Source organism: Dermacentor silvarum, chromosome 11, assembly GCF_013339745.2.
Source record: "Dermacentor silvarum isolate Dsil-2018 chromosome 11, BIME_Dsil_1.4, whole genome shotgun sequence".
Taxonomy (NCBI): domain Eukaryota; kingdom Metazoa; phylum Arthropoda; class Arachnida; order Ixodida; family Ixodidae; genus Dermacentor; species Dermacentor silvarum.
Window position 1 is genome coordinate 86,434,767 of NC_051164.1, and position 14,730 is coordinate 86,449,496.

The 14,730-nt window shown below is 42.2% G+C and overlaps 1 protein-coding gene across 1 annotated transcript in view; it reads right to left on the minus strand.

The window, feature by feature from the left end:
* Positions 1–14,730, minus strand: part of LOC119432972 (exosome RNA helicase MTR4) — a 37,337-nt gene that overhangs the window by 13,604 nt on the left and 9,003 nt on the right. Inside the window, exons 7-17 of the mRNA XM_037700112.2 lie at positions 14,218–14,342; positions 12,360–12,458; positions 11,081–11,189; positions 9,822–9,953; positions 7,383–7,462; positions 6,837–6,947; positions 6,601–6,702; positions 5,126–5,251; positions 3,687–3,837; positions 2,722–2,894; positions 1,042–1,116 (exon numbers count right to left, since the gene is read on the minus strand). Of these exons, the coding sequence (XP_037556040.1) occupies positions 1,042–1,116; positions 2,722–2,894; positions 3,687–3,837; positions 5,126–5,251; positions 6,601–6,702; positions 6,837–6,947; positions 7,383–7,462; positions 9,822–9,953; positions 11,081–11,189; positions 12,360–12,458; positions 14,218–14,342 (1,283 nt within the window). The remainder of the gene's footprint in view (positions 1–1,041; positions 1,117–2,721; positions 2,895–3,686; positions 3,838–5,125; positions 5,252–6,600; positions 6,703–6,836; positions 6,948–7,382; positions 7,463–9,821; positions 9,954–11,080; positions 11,190–12,359; positions 12,459–14,217; positions 14,343–14,730) is intronic.

Below are 14,730 nucleotides of genomic sequence, written 5' to 3' on the forward strand. Positions count from 1 at the left end.
AATGGTGAATGTCTGAAAACTGCTCATCTTCACAGAACATCCTAGAGTACTGTACTCTGCATTTAGGATAGTCATATAAATAGTAAAAAAAATAATAATAATAATTGTGAAGAAAACACTGATAACTGCCAATGTAAATGAACAGTCGACTGCTTCTAAAAAGCTATCTCAGAAACCACGAATGATGCACTTGAAGGCGTATACTACTTGTTGCAGTGAAAATATTCAGGTAGCACTAGTTGTTTCATTACGCTATCCCGGATGGAACAGAGCCACTAACCAGCGCACCTGTAGTAGTAGTATAGGTGGCTCTACGTATGAGTCGATTCATCATGTGTGTTGTCACCAGCATGGAATGTGACTGTGATCCCCCTCTCCCGCAACTGCCAAAGGGGGAGAAGGTGGCAGGACAAGAGAAGTGCTGCCCTTCTCGAGGGCTCCACCACACCCACGTCACGTTAGTTTTCAGACACTTCAAATCTCTCAAACGACATTAGGTACGTCTCAGGGCTAGAACAGCTGGGGTTCGGCAACAAATGTGCCCAGCAAACTTTGTTGCGTGAGTGTACGTGCTTTTTTGCATCAGTGCCTTTGTTTCGGCGGTCAAAGTCCGACCACCACCATCGCCCAAACACTGACAACCACAAAAACGGGCAAAAGAAGCAAAGAAAGCCATTCGCTTTAAAAAATAAGCATCGATTTGTGGAGTGATACGTTGCCCGGCTGCAGAGTGGGCTATGAGGGATGCCATAGTTGAAGGCTCCAGATTAATTTTGATCACATGGTGCTCTTTGATGTACAAACAAAAGAGGGTTCACAAGTGCTTCTGCCTTCTGCACCCATTACAGTGCAGCAACCGCAGCTGGCAATTCAACCTGCAACCTAGTGCTCATCAGCAGAACGCCATAGCCACTGAGCCATCGTGGCTGGTAGTCATGAACAGGGGGTTCAAAACCGAGACACGTCAGGTAGGTTTTCCCGATTTCAAGAGCACAAGCAGTGAGATGGCAGAGTGATGCGGAAGAAGATACAATGACTCACTCTCGCGACGACAACTTTCTTCTTCGAGTAGGCGACGACCACACCCCAGCCAAAGTCATCAGTGCCATTGTTTACCTGAAACAACAACAAAAAATGTTAGAAAATGGGGGGAGGAAAGAAAACTCCAAAATATTTCTTAGTGTTAGTGCTCACTATAGTTGCCAGTCTACCCAATCAGACCTAAACTGCCAAAAGTTCTTGCAGCAGTGCCATCTGGCTAGCCACACAGCTGATGACGTGCCAGAGAGGGCATCCAAAGGCACTGTTCTCATCAGTGCAGTTCATTGTGTTGACAATGCTTCGACAGATACATCCAGTTATTGCAGCATGAAGTATGAGCCATATGCTCATGCTTTACTAGTGAGTTAGGCTTGCCCAGTACATTCACACAAATGCAGTGATGTAATAGAAAAAAGTTCACCCACGATTACGATACTCCCTAATGCAAATCTTGAGCGCAGCTGTTTAGGTGCTTTGAATTTGCGATGTGTTGTGGCAAAGAGTTTGATTCTGAACAGCAGGGTTCTCTCGGCGGCAGCGCCGAGCCTCTGCTCGGACAGCTCGTTTAGCAGCAGCAGCAGCAGACGAAGCATTTACACCGGTTGCATTGCTCACTGTTCAGAAAGGAGCGTGAACACGGGAATGCGTGGGCCGCGCGGAGTGCATTCTTCAGTGGCGGCGGTGCAGGCGAAGTAGAGCAGGCACAGTAGGTCTGAAGCCCACACCAGCGCTTCGTTTCCGTATATGGTATCGATGGATGTGCTCGCCGCAGACCTCCTTACCCTTTCACCATACTTCCTCCTCTGATTTCGTCCTCGCGCTCTCTCCGCTATCGTCATTTTAACGCGACGGCGTTAAGGGCCCCGTGTCGCAGAAAATCTGGCGTCGGCGTTAAGCATCGGCGTCTGGCGGAAATATTCATGCCGAACCACATCATCCCGAACCACCCCGACCACACAGGCCCTCCGCATGACTCAAGGCGTTAGTGAACAAAAATTGAATTTCTCAAAGTAAAATCCGTCAGAAAATCGTAAAGTACGACTTAACCACAACCCTACAGGCGTGATAGCTTCGGATTGCAATTTGAATATATGAGAAAAAAGCCTGACAAGCAGCCACGGATCTTTGAATGCTATCGCGTTCCTCTCTTAAAGGCGAAGCTTAAGTGCCCTCCAATTCTGATGGTGTTTCGCTGTAATTTAGTTCTAGGCAACATTGAGGGGAATGTTGAAAACCGAGCCTTTCAAAATTTTAGACGCGCGCGCCTCGGGCAACAGGAAACAACTAATAATAAGAAAAGGTCCTAGGGCCTTCACATTTTCATATAAGACGGCTTAAATTGCTCCTGTAAAAATGTCTTCCCAGCAATGCATTTGTGTTTAAAAGTGAAGCCGACTTTAAGGGGATCAGTGTAAGCTTGGTCTTTGTAAGCTGGCTTTCCCTCGTCTGTTGCAGTGAAGCCTACTCATAAACAAAAATGTGATGCGAACAGAGCCCGATAACGCTGTCGCTTTCTACTCTTAAAGGCGAAGCTTAAGCGTCCTCCAATTTTTTCATCCCCTGCTGCGCTCCGCATTCGCGCGGTTATGCTGAGGGATGCTGTCACTCAAGGCAGGAACGGGCACCTAAGAGGTGCGTGCACTCTAAAATCCAGAGGGTGGGGGGTTGAGGCACACTCACATGGACCATGCGCCCCGGTTGCAGGTACGGGACACAGTACTGGGGCTTGGTGAGGAAGGCTTGCAGCTCACGCGAGAGGGAGGCCAGCTGCTGCCGCACCTTGTAGTACGCGGCCACCTCCGTCTCATTCGGAATCTTGAATGACTCCAGCTCTGCTTGCAACTTCTGCAGCTCTGCGGGGATGACAGGACCAGCAGAAAAGATGCTTTCGTTATGACACCAAAGATAACTACAAAGCTGAATGGCCCCTCACAAGATATAGGCATTACAGACAGACAAGCACAGTACATAGATCACACGGTGACAAGCGTGTTTACCAAATATTACACAAATGTGTGCTACAAGAACAGCCAAAAATTCAAACAAAAGCTTGCATGCCCTTAGAGGAGCTGAAATGACGTCAAAGACTCGATATTTCCACGTCATGGGTGCACTGCGCTAACAGCCAGCAGCGACATGAACAACTTGGGCGATTCCCATGTAATGCAAAGCATGCAAAAGCACTGCAGAAAATGTATAGTGCGGTAAGGAAAAAAAAAAGAAGAAAAAAAAAGTAGGTAGGGGTCACGAAGTAAACTGTCAGTCATGTGGGCCTTCAGCTCCAATATGGGAGAAGGCAGGGAAGGACTACCACTTCCGAGTACTTGCCAAGGCAATGCGAGGGCGCTTCTGTAGCGAGGAGGGTAGCTCACCTCCTTGCAACATTTCATTTGCCTTTCTCTCTTATATTACTAAACCTAATTTCCAAATTCTTGTTCTAGAATGCTCCTCAGACAGCACTTTACAACACCAAGTGTACAATTAAAATTAATTATGTAAATAGATAAATAACAAAATAGCAGATTGTTATTTCAGACTACACTAGTTTGAAATTTCCTCTCTGAAACATAGCTCAAGTGTTGTCTATGACTTCGTAGAAAGCTCTCTGAGGTTCAAGGTGTGAAAGGCCAGGCGCCATAACTCACTTTGATAGTAAACTGGGATGGCTGCATTGTTCTGAAACTGAAAGAAGGACCGCTCCAGGATGTACTCCGGGTTCACTTCTTCCACTCTCATCAAGTTAAGCACCATGTTGTAGGTCAGGTGGAATGCGCTGTTGATGGGGTCAGGCAAGCCCTGTCACAGAGAACAGTAACATCGGACATCCTGGTAGCAAAACAAATGTGTGCGTCAAAAGTTCCCACAGGTGACCAAAAGAAAACTGCAATGACCTTACAAAGATAGAGGGCGTATGTGAAGGACAGGCATATTGGGCAGCTGCATTAGCCCGACAAAAGATAGCACTGTGTACCAAGAATGAAATGCAAATGTGGCAGCTGCAGCTTGTTTTGGCACAACTTTCTTAGCCCAAACACAACAGTACTTGGCATAAAATAAATTAACATCTATGTATTGGTTACTAAGCAGCCACAGCATAAGGAACACCATTAACACTAACTTGCACCAGACATCTCTAAACAGAGTCATACACATGCCCACATGACTGCAGGTTGATGTACCTCTATGAGAAAAAGGCTATGGGAAACTGGAGATCCCAGAGGGGGTAAATTTTCTCAAAACCAGCATATACAACGTGTAGATCAAGGATGCAGTCTACGTCTGGTTCAACTACCAGAGCAAAGCCACTCTCTATTCTGTGCAGCATGTGCAAGCAGGAGGAAGAATTAAATGAGCCTTTTCTCACAGCTATGACTGTCCACAGTATTTTTCCTTGATACTGTTTCAACAGCGTATGTTTGTGTGAAACAGCAAACACACATTAATTTGTGTATTTATTTTGACAACTGAAAAAAAATTTTTAATAATTTAATCTTGCCATGCGGTCCTCAATGCCCAAGTCTCACAGAAAAGTCTCACTTCGCCATTAATATTTCATAATACGAAATCTGGCACTGGTTTGAAATCTACGGGGATGCAAACTAAGTTCCCAAACTGTTTCATTCATGGAATAATTCACAATAGAAGAGTTTGTCTCAAAAGCAGTCTGCTATGTATGGGACAACTGAAATGTGGCATTCCTCAGAAGGCTTGATTCAAAAATGGAACTGGCAGCATTCCCCAACTATTCTTTATTCTGAAGGAGAACACTGCGTCACAAAAGTAAGCTTAAATATCATGATTTGTGTCTTGTTATTATTTACCAAGATCGCTAATGCACAAAATGGTAGTTAGTAATACAGACTGTATGTAGCGCAGTAAACTCAAGACATCGGAAACGATACAGAACTAAGTACTTGTGTTTCTTGTGATCTCCATTGGCTTTGCCGTGTCTCTTGTTAAAGCTACAAACCAATTAGACCTGACAACTACACCAAATAGGCGTATCCTGAGCTCAGCTGTGAGATACAATTGAGAGAGAGAGAGAGAAAAGCAATAAAGCAAATGAGCCACAATAATATCTAACCTTGACAATGTCCTTGCCAGCCGCTGGACTCATTTTTTCGTCTATCATGAGAATGACAATGCCACGGTCGTCCAGACCACGTCGCCCGGCACGACCACTCATCTGGATGTATTCTCCAGAGGTGACCTAAACAAAGCAACAGAAAAGTGTGCATTGCCCATTATGAACTCTGAAGTCTGACAAAAGCTTTGCCATAGACCTTTCTATAGGGCCGAGAGTACACTTCTCTGAACTGCTGCATCTACGTACAAAGCACACAGGCTGTCGTTTCTACAATGCTTATGAAGATCACCTGGGTTCACTAGCAATGCAGAGGGCATTATGGTGACATCCAAGGAGCTCTCGTTGGAAATGTCTACTACACACAGGGTGACCATTTTTAAGTTTTATGGGATTTTTAAAAATCGCCTGTGGCAGACAGCCTAATTCTTGTCCTTGAGTTAGATTATTCGAAGAGGCCAACATTCCTAGCATGAGAAATCGAAACACATATTAAACTAATTAATGAAAATTCACTAATTAACTTCTTAACTAATTACATGACGGCACATATTGCAATTAACGAATAGTAGCCGGTGAGCTTGCAAGACGTATCCACTTGCAATGAATTTCCAGGATGACACCAGTTTTATGATATCATTTCCCAAAGTGTGGGACGAAATACATGGGTGTTCCGATTACTTTTGTTCTTCAATGCCTAAGAGAGCATTTTGTTTAAAAAGTGGAACAACAGTGCATTCTTAGGGCAAGTTTGATGGCATATCTCTCCAAACTGGCATCATTCTGGAAATTCATTCCAAGTGGATATGCCTTGCAAAGTCGCCAGCTACAATTCCCAAATTGCAATATGTGCCGTAAAGTAATTAATTCAAAAGATAATTAGTGAATTTCTGTTAATTAGCTGAATATGTGTTACGATTTGTCATTGAACTAATGTCCGCCTCTCTGAATAGTATAATACAGCTCAAGGACTAGAATAGTGTTATCTGCAACAACTTCAAGCCATTTTTAGAATTCCGTAAAACTTAAAAATGATCACCCTGTAGACTGAAGCATGCCATCCCTGTTTGACAAAGCGAGTGGTGCTACATTTCACACAATTCTTTCTTGCACACAAACACAGTGTAAAAATTCAAGGGCACTTCAAGGGGCCCTACGAGGATGAATGCGAAAGCATTGCGACCACCAAAGGGCGTGGGTTCGAGTGCCTTAATTAGTACCAGCAGGACTCGTGCACACACTACACTCTGAGCTGAGTGAGATCAGTCTAGTGTGTGCTGCAAGAAGCACTTGGTGAACAAGGACTTGGAATTTTCACATTACAAGCAAGCAGTGTTGCATACATTCAAGTAGTGACCCAAACAACTACTTCTGTAACGTCTGTAATATACGGTGCCATGTGACCATAGCACCGCCCATAATTTGGTTCCTGCAGCAACAGCATCAACACTCATTTGCTCGACAAATGCACTCACCCATCTGAAGTCTTTGCCGTCAAACTTTCTTGCATTTGTGAACAGTACTGTACGGGCAGGCATGTTGAGTCCCATAGCAAATGTCTCTGTTGCAAACAGTGCCTGCAATACAGTAAGAAAAGAATGTCCGCAACGTGATTACTTAACCGGCATGTAACAAAATCTTCAAGATACAAGTCACTCACGGACCATTCAACAATGCTTCAGTATGCACAACAGAAGCAGAGCAACAGTACCTTGACAAGCCCCTCTGCAAAGAGAATCTCAATGGTCTCCTTCAAGATGGGCAGCAGGCCGGAGTGATGCACCGCAATGCCTCGCTTCAGCAGTGGGAGAACCTGCTCAACCTATAAAGGGTGACAGGAAAGTGATAAGATCAAGAAGGACATTTCTCTCACTGATAAGAGTGGAAGGTGAAGATAGTCTAATTACGCATGCAACTGACAGAGAAAGATCAATTTTGACAAAGAGCAGAGTTGCCAACGACAAGTGTTCCAAGCATGTCATTTGCCTTTGGTTTGGTTTGGTGCCTATTAGCATGGCTCGATAAACCATGGAGGATTCGCCATGCCTTGTTAAAACTTTTTTCTCTATAACCCATTATCATTATTATGCACGTTCTTTGTTATTTCATTAAACTGCCATGTTCCTTCACCAACCACTCTTCTCGTGTGCTCCACAAGAAGATCGGTCGGTGAGGAAATGTGGCGGTTTAATGGAATAACAAAGTTATGATGATGATGATGGCAGGTGAGTAAGCAAGTTTTGACACGTCTCCTCACCTGAGGCAACTTCTGGTCTTCCTCCGAAAGTGAGTCCATGGCATTCTGGAAGACCTCCATCACGAGTTTCTTCTCTTTCACTGTTTCGAAAGCAAGAAAGATTCACTTTTATGGTTAGCAGTTCGGTCACTTTCCCTCTACTCTACACGCATGAGTTATCGAGCAGCATGAACATATTGATAGCCATGCTGGACCAAGGATTGACAAAGTCACGACATAGAGAGTTAACAAACTCGCAGTTTTAGCTGGCAATAGTCAGGTGACTATATATCAGTGCCAGGCTGTAGCTTATAATTTGCACAACTGCATTGTGATCTCTGCCCATCTCCTACTTATTTAACAGTATTTACTCTATTTTAGACTAACGTTAAGAGACAGGAAGAGAGCGGTGTGGATCAGAGAACAAACGGGGATAGCCGATATTCTAGTTGACATTAAGCGGAAGAAATGGAGCTGGGCAGGCCATGTAATGCGTAGGATGGATATTTAACATGCACCTTTTCTTCTAAAGAAATCGGTACAAAAAGTGTCTATGTGTTACAATTCAGTTACAATAAATATGTTTGCAATTGTTGCAAATGGGGTGGTGCACGCAGAACAACACATAAAACAACATGTGATCCGAAAGACCCACAATAAGAAGCTTGTCTGACAGCGAATGACAATGGACATTAAGTGTGAATAAATTTACATTCTGCAAAGAAAAATACTGAAGATTTCATTTGTTCTAATTGTGAAAATCAGAGGCATGCTACACTTTTCGTTATAAAATTAGGTGAACATTAGATTCAGTGCACTATATTTCTTACATTGAACCGGTGCACCTTAGATTTGTAGGTGCATTAGAATAAGACAAATACAAATTTTATTTAATAAGAGCAGCTTCAGGAGTGCTTTAACAGGAAACGTTTAGCTTGGGTCTATTCTGACTGCACTAGTCAAACACATTTGAAATGCAGAAATGCACTAAACAACTGCTTAAACTATCTGAATTGGTTTATTTATTTTATTTATTTATTTTCGATACCCTCAAGTCGCCGAGGCTTTGTAGAGGGGAGTGGGTAACATATAAATAAAGAAAAGAACAGAATGAAACATGCAGCATTATACAGTATTAGCGACAAATTGCAAAAGTGAAATGAAATATAACAGAATGGTACTAAAACAAATATAACTGAACTGAACAGAACAGAAATAAACACATCATGTTATACAATACTAGTAGCAAAATATGAACATAACAGAAATTTGGGAAAGGTAGAAAAGAAAACATGAGAAAAAAAAAAGTGAAAAAGCAAACGAAATTGCAGGCATCGTGACATGTTAAAAAAAAGACAGAAAGAAAGAAGTGGGGAGGAGAGATGTATGAGATGATTAAGCAGTGCTATCACATTGTAGATTAAAAATTGCTATCACATTAAAGATTGCCATCACATTAAAGAGAGAAAGCAGTCCACGAAATGTCTTGTAGCAGTATTTTTGGTGCGAAGCACCTTATGCGCCTGGGCTGTCAGCGTCTCCTGTCATAATCATCGTTGCCGTAGTCGTCGTTGTAGTCACGGTAAGCAAGCGGCTAGTGCTCGCGCTCGGCACGCGCTCGTGCCACTGCTCCCGCGTTCATCGTCGTCTTCTACAGCTGGCTGCATTGCCGCTCATCATTGCAGCGTAGAATTTCACTTCTCTTCTGTCGTCGTAATGGGGAGGCCGCGTTTACGGGGTTATGAGCCATTGCTTAAGGCAGTATGAGCCCATTAGCGGTGCATCACTGCATGCTTCGCACCTCCCCAGGTTCCACGTTAGTGGAGCTTCATTTCGCTCAATGAGTCATTCGAGCACCGAGTTTTTATGAGGCCTTTGGATGTTTTGTGAAAATTAGCAAAAAATAAAGGAAAATGCAAAAAGAAGAAAGCTTGAAGCAATAAATCTACAACTCCAGAATGGCACGTCAAAAGCAGACACAGTGAAATTTCAATCATGTGAAATCTCTTAATTAGAAGTGATGGATAATTCGAACTGCTCTGTTGGTCCCGATCCCAGCAAAGTCCTATGTTTTTGAATAGAGAAGAACTCTGTGAATTCCGAACGCCATGGGCTCTCCTTAGTTCGAACTTCAGTTTATTCTAACAAATTTTCAGTTCCCCCCTTGAAGTTCAAGTTAACGAGACATTACTGTATAAAGATATGGCAAATTTTCTTTAATGTTTTTGTTTAAGAATTGAAGGCCTAAATTTAAAATCTAGCATTTACTTTAAGTCACCCACTGATTGCAATAGTAGAACCTTTTTGTAAGACTAATCGCAAAATTAATTTGTTTCCCATATGACACCGACAGTTCCTTCATCATAGAAAATTCCTCTGAGGTGGGCAATCTTGAGCAAAGCCTTTCCCACCATATTTAAAGTTAAAATTTTACCAAAAAGACGAGGCACAAGAACTCACAAGTGGTCAAGTCCAGTTTGGCAATCTGTGTGGCATACGCCTCGCATTCCTTCTTGCTGAAACTAAAGACAATAACAGGCGCATAGTCACGTTCCATGATCATCTTCACAATCTTGTAGCAGTTGGACTCTCCTATGAGCAGAGAAAACAAAAACAAAAAAACAGACGTAAGCGTGTCAGAAGTCACTGGCACAACAATCAGAAGTAGCAAATGAATACCACAGTAAAAAAGGGCATGCCCTGAAACACTATTTCAACATAGTAAGAAAAACATCCTCGATCAATTCTGCCACAAACATGCAATGAAAATATTATTTCACCGCATCTCCAGGGAGCCTATATCTGGAAAAAGACCCAAATTTTCATCCACGTTAATTTAAAGCTGGGGAAGAGAAAACATAAACACCTAATTTACAATAGTAAAATAGGACAGAATAGTACATCGCAGAGTTGACAAATCTGACTTATTTTTCTGCTTCTCTCTTCCGTGTCTCGGCAAAATCGAACAAGTTGCACGTAGAAGCTAAGCTTATTCAGTATCTGTTCCGAAAAACCAAAAGCACTGTCAGACTCTGCCAGTAGAATGTGAGTATAGATTGTTAACATGCCCCGCTCGGTCTTGCTGCTGCTGCCTTGCTGCTCTTGAGCACCTCTGTCAGATGCCAACCTCGAAAGATTACCATTAGTGTACTATGGAAAGAAGAAAAAGTAAGAGGTGAGCAATAGGCTGGGCACTGCTGTCAGTGCTGCATCAGCTGAGAGTAAAAGTTGCGTCATGGGGGAACAGGGAGAGTAAATATTGCGCTCTATATATGTATCTCTTTTATTATTGGGTTCATTTCAAAAAAGTTCGCAGGGAATATAGTATTCCTTGAAAGTATCACGCTCATTTGAGCGTGTTGCTCAGGTTTCAAGAAGAGGCGTTTTAAAGCAAACATAAAGATAGTGCTCCTGCAGTCCTAAATTTTTCACAGCTTGCAAAGACATCAAGGATTAATTAAATTATGGGGTTTTACTTGCCACAACCACTATCTGATTATAAGGCACGCCGCAGTGGGGGACTCTGGAATAATTTTAACCACCTGGGGTTCTTTAACACGCACCTAAATCTAAGTACACTGGTATTTTTGCATTTTGCCCCTATTGAAATGTGGCCGCCGTGGCTGAAATTTGATCCCGTGAACTCGTGCTTAGCAGCTCAACACCACAACCACTAAGCCACCACGGCGGGTAAAGACATCAAGGAAATGTACGGGCACCTTTGAATCCACCCTTGCGCCCTTTAAGGGCAGAGTCACCCTTGGCAGCGTCGCCCGCATTCTGAAGCAAAGCCATTGCTTCGTTGAATTTTTCCTCCTTGAAGTTCCCCTGAGTAAAGAAAACATAAGCGACAACATTTTATCGGCAAGACATTGACAAGGACAAATTTGATAACTCAAAGGGTCCTCTATGCTAGACCCAAGCAATGCTAATGTGTTAGGATTGCTGCTCCTTATCACAGAACCAGGTTTACCCCATGTTGAATGTGGACATGCATAGAATGAAGCCTTGAAGGGTAGGTAACAAAAGGGGCAATCTGGTGATGCATTCCAAGCTGACAAAGAAATCGTCATGGTGTGGCTCTGGAGTATAGCACTGGACTGATGGGAATGCGTGTCAGTGGAATGATGTCACGTGACCCCCCCCACCACCTGTTATTTCCTTAATTTTAACAGAACCTGTTTCTTTCTTTCTGTCTCTCTTTTTTTTTTCCGGGGCTCACAGATGGGCATGCTCACACATAGCGAGCTCAAAAACCCCAGAGCAGCTATACCTCCGTAAAAAGTGAATGACACCGTGATGTAAGTTGTTGAGACAAGGCACACATTGGGCCAAAAATCAGCGATAAACAGTGCATGTAACCACGAGTTATAATGGTTTGAACTTTGAACGGTAAATTTCCCAGACTCTCATATTTCTTTATGCACTGATTACAGTAATAAAGTTGGCATTGACATGTCACAGAAAGGCTTGCCTGTACTCATTCACTCCACGCACTTCGGAGGACTCAAATCGCCTTCCCGGATCAATCACTTGTATGAAAGACATTGCTTGTTTTCTGGAATTTCTAGCTAGCATTGCACAACCAGAAACTTCCTCTTATTACTGTATTTCTGACTTGTACAACTCCCCTCTGTAATTCCTTCGGGAGCTTTGAGGATACTACTAATAAAAAAGAAATCAAATGAAATGCTCTATACTGAAAGCAGAGTTCCACAAAAAAAGCAAAGTGTTGTGAACTTTCTGTGATTATCAAACATCTCCAATACTTCTCGTTTAAACCTCGCACTAAAAACAGAATTTTGCAGAATTGCACAGTAAAGATTTTGTGCCTAACTGTTTCATGGGAAAGCAGCTTACCATGCCACAAACCACCAAGCAAAAATGAGAGGCAGAGACAATTAAGACAAAGACAAGAGAGCTCGCAAAACGGCTGCAAATGTAATTCACGCAGAAAACGACGACACCTCAAGGAAAGAAAAAAAAAAAAAAACTCACATTTTCGTCTACGACAAGGTAGAGTCCGCTGCCGCCAGCTGGGAAAATGTAGTGTTGCAGAGGCACTGGACGATATTCTGTGTACACTACATGGCATGGCTGCATGTAAACAAGAATAAGCAAAAATGTTTAAGCATTCCATCTGCAATGCACTTGATGTGCCATTCAACAACAGCAAGAAAAACAAGCTTTCCATTTTCTTCCCAGCACACCAATGGAAATGCATAGTTGCAGTGCATGCTACACTACAGCTCCGTGTGCAAAATACAGATGGTTTATGCAGACGAAGGTATATATATATATATATATATATATATATATATATATATATATATATACAGCTTCGGTGGATTGAGCATTGACGGTACCCGAGGACATGTGCCATGGATGAACACGTGGAAAACAATGAAGAAACTGCGGTCATGACTGTTCTGAGCTTAATGACAAGGTACTGAATGTATTGCACATTTTTTACACAAGCACAAGCAATTAACACTCACAACTGTACTGAAGGACAGTAAATCAAGATTTTAGACAAATAAAGCAATTATACTTTTCTTGAAGCAACATTATTGCATCACATTGAAGCAAGGGGCTTGCAAAATTGCAGAATTGAAGCAAATTTTAATTCAATTTTTCTGTTCTTACTAAGTGGTGTTGCACCTGGCACTGCATCCATTGGTTAGACGATTCTAAATTTCTTACATTAAAGGAACTGCCAACAAATTTTTAAGAACCCAGTTTTTTATGGCGCACTGAAAAGCTCACACACAGTAGTGTTTACACCAGCAGCGGTTACTTCCAAAAGTGTGTGGATATTTTGTAAGCAGAACTATTCGACCTGAGCAGCCTCTAAAAAAGAAAGAATCCTTCCTTGAGCAACGCTGAGAAGTTAGAGCAGTGCCGATAGCCCGCCTTGCAAATTGTGAAAGGCGCCCATCGTTCTGCTTTGACAGGAGTGAGTGCAACTGCACTTAACCACTTTACACTCCATCCTTTTCAACCAATTTTGAAAATTAAAAAGCTGTTACAATAAGTTTGTGTTGTTGTACAGACTTTTCTTAGATTTGTACTGCATTTTTTTGTGAAGTACACGCCTACGTCATAGGTGGCTGGCCCCCGGCCTCGTTATTCTGTTGATAGCGAAGTCAACTCATCGAAAACGTCAAGCGAAGGCAGCACCACTTTTCTACTCACTACAATGGCTTATCTATACACTGTAATTCAGAAAAAATTTACAATACAAAAAAGTGCACTGCATTTCAATACTAATAAAAAGACCAGGAACTGCATAGACTAGTAGGTCACGTGATACGTTACTTATGCATCTTCCATGTTTATGCTGCATGGGGTGCCAAAAGCCATTTTTCGTGACTTTTAGTGAAGAATTAAAAATATAAATCCACATTTAAAGAGAAAAACAGGGCTTGTTTTAGCCAACACGATAGGCAATCTTTCCATTAGAGGGGTTATCTCGATTCATGTTCTGAGTGGTTGTCTGTCTCTTTAATAAAACAGAAATGAAACATTGTTATGGTAAAATTGGGAACAACATTAGTTATGTAATAATACGAAGCATGCAGTAGTCTCGGCAAGTGAATACGACTAAGGCAACTAAGGACAAAGTAATGTTTTACACCTGACATGTTGTGCCTGATTCAATATGCCAAATAATAAAGTTAAATAAAAAAATTTATCGGTTGTTTTACAAGCTACAATGCACACATATTTTTGAAAAACAGTCATCCACTTGTCTGCATTTTGCACAGGTGTAATCGTGTATGCAAGTGTGCAATGCATGCACATACACACAAGACTACCATGCAAATTTCGATACTCAAGATCTACATGCACTTACCTGTTTATGCAAATGACATATCCATTCGGCAAACTGCTTCGCATTAGGGATGGTGGCAGACAGAAAAACATACCGCACATTGTCTGGAAGCAAGATGATGGTCTCCTCCCAGACAACACCTCTTTCTGCAAAAGATCACATCAGGGATTCAATGCTCACATAGCATTATAAAATTTCTTAATTTCTTCGTCAGTACGAGTAAGCACAAACAGTTCAGCACCTTTAACACAGTGCACAGCAGGAAAATGAAATCAGAAGTAATAAACACACAAAAACAATTAAAAGAAAAAAAAAAGTGCCTCAGATTTTGTCAGCTCTGAACACACTTATTGCGAGAGCAGCAGGCTTTACCAGCAAACACTGTGATAACACAGTAGTTAGTGTGTCCAGCTCCAAACTTCACATTGCCACATGGGTACATGTTCAAAACCCAGTGGCGAGAATGGGTCAAGTTTTGTTTGTGCTACAGCAATCTGTGGAAGTAGCTTGGTAGTGACGACACACCTCCACCCA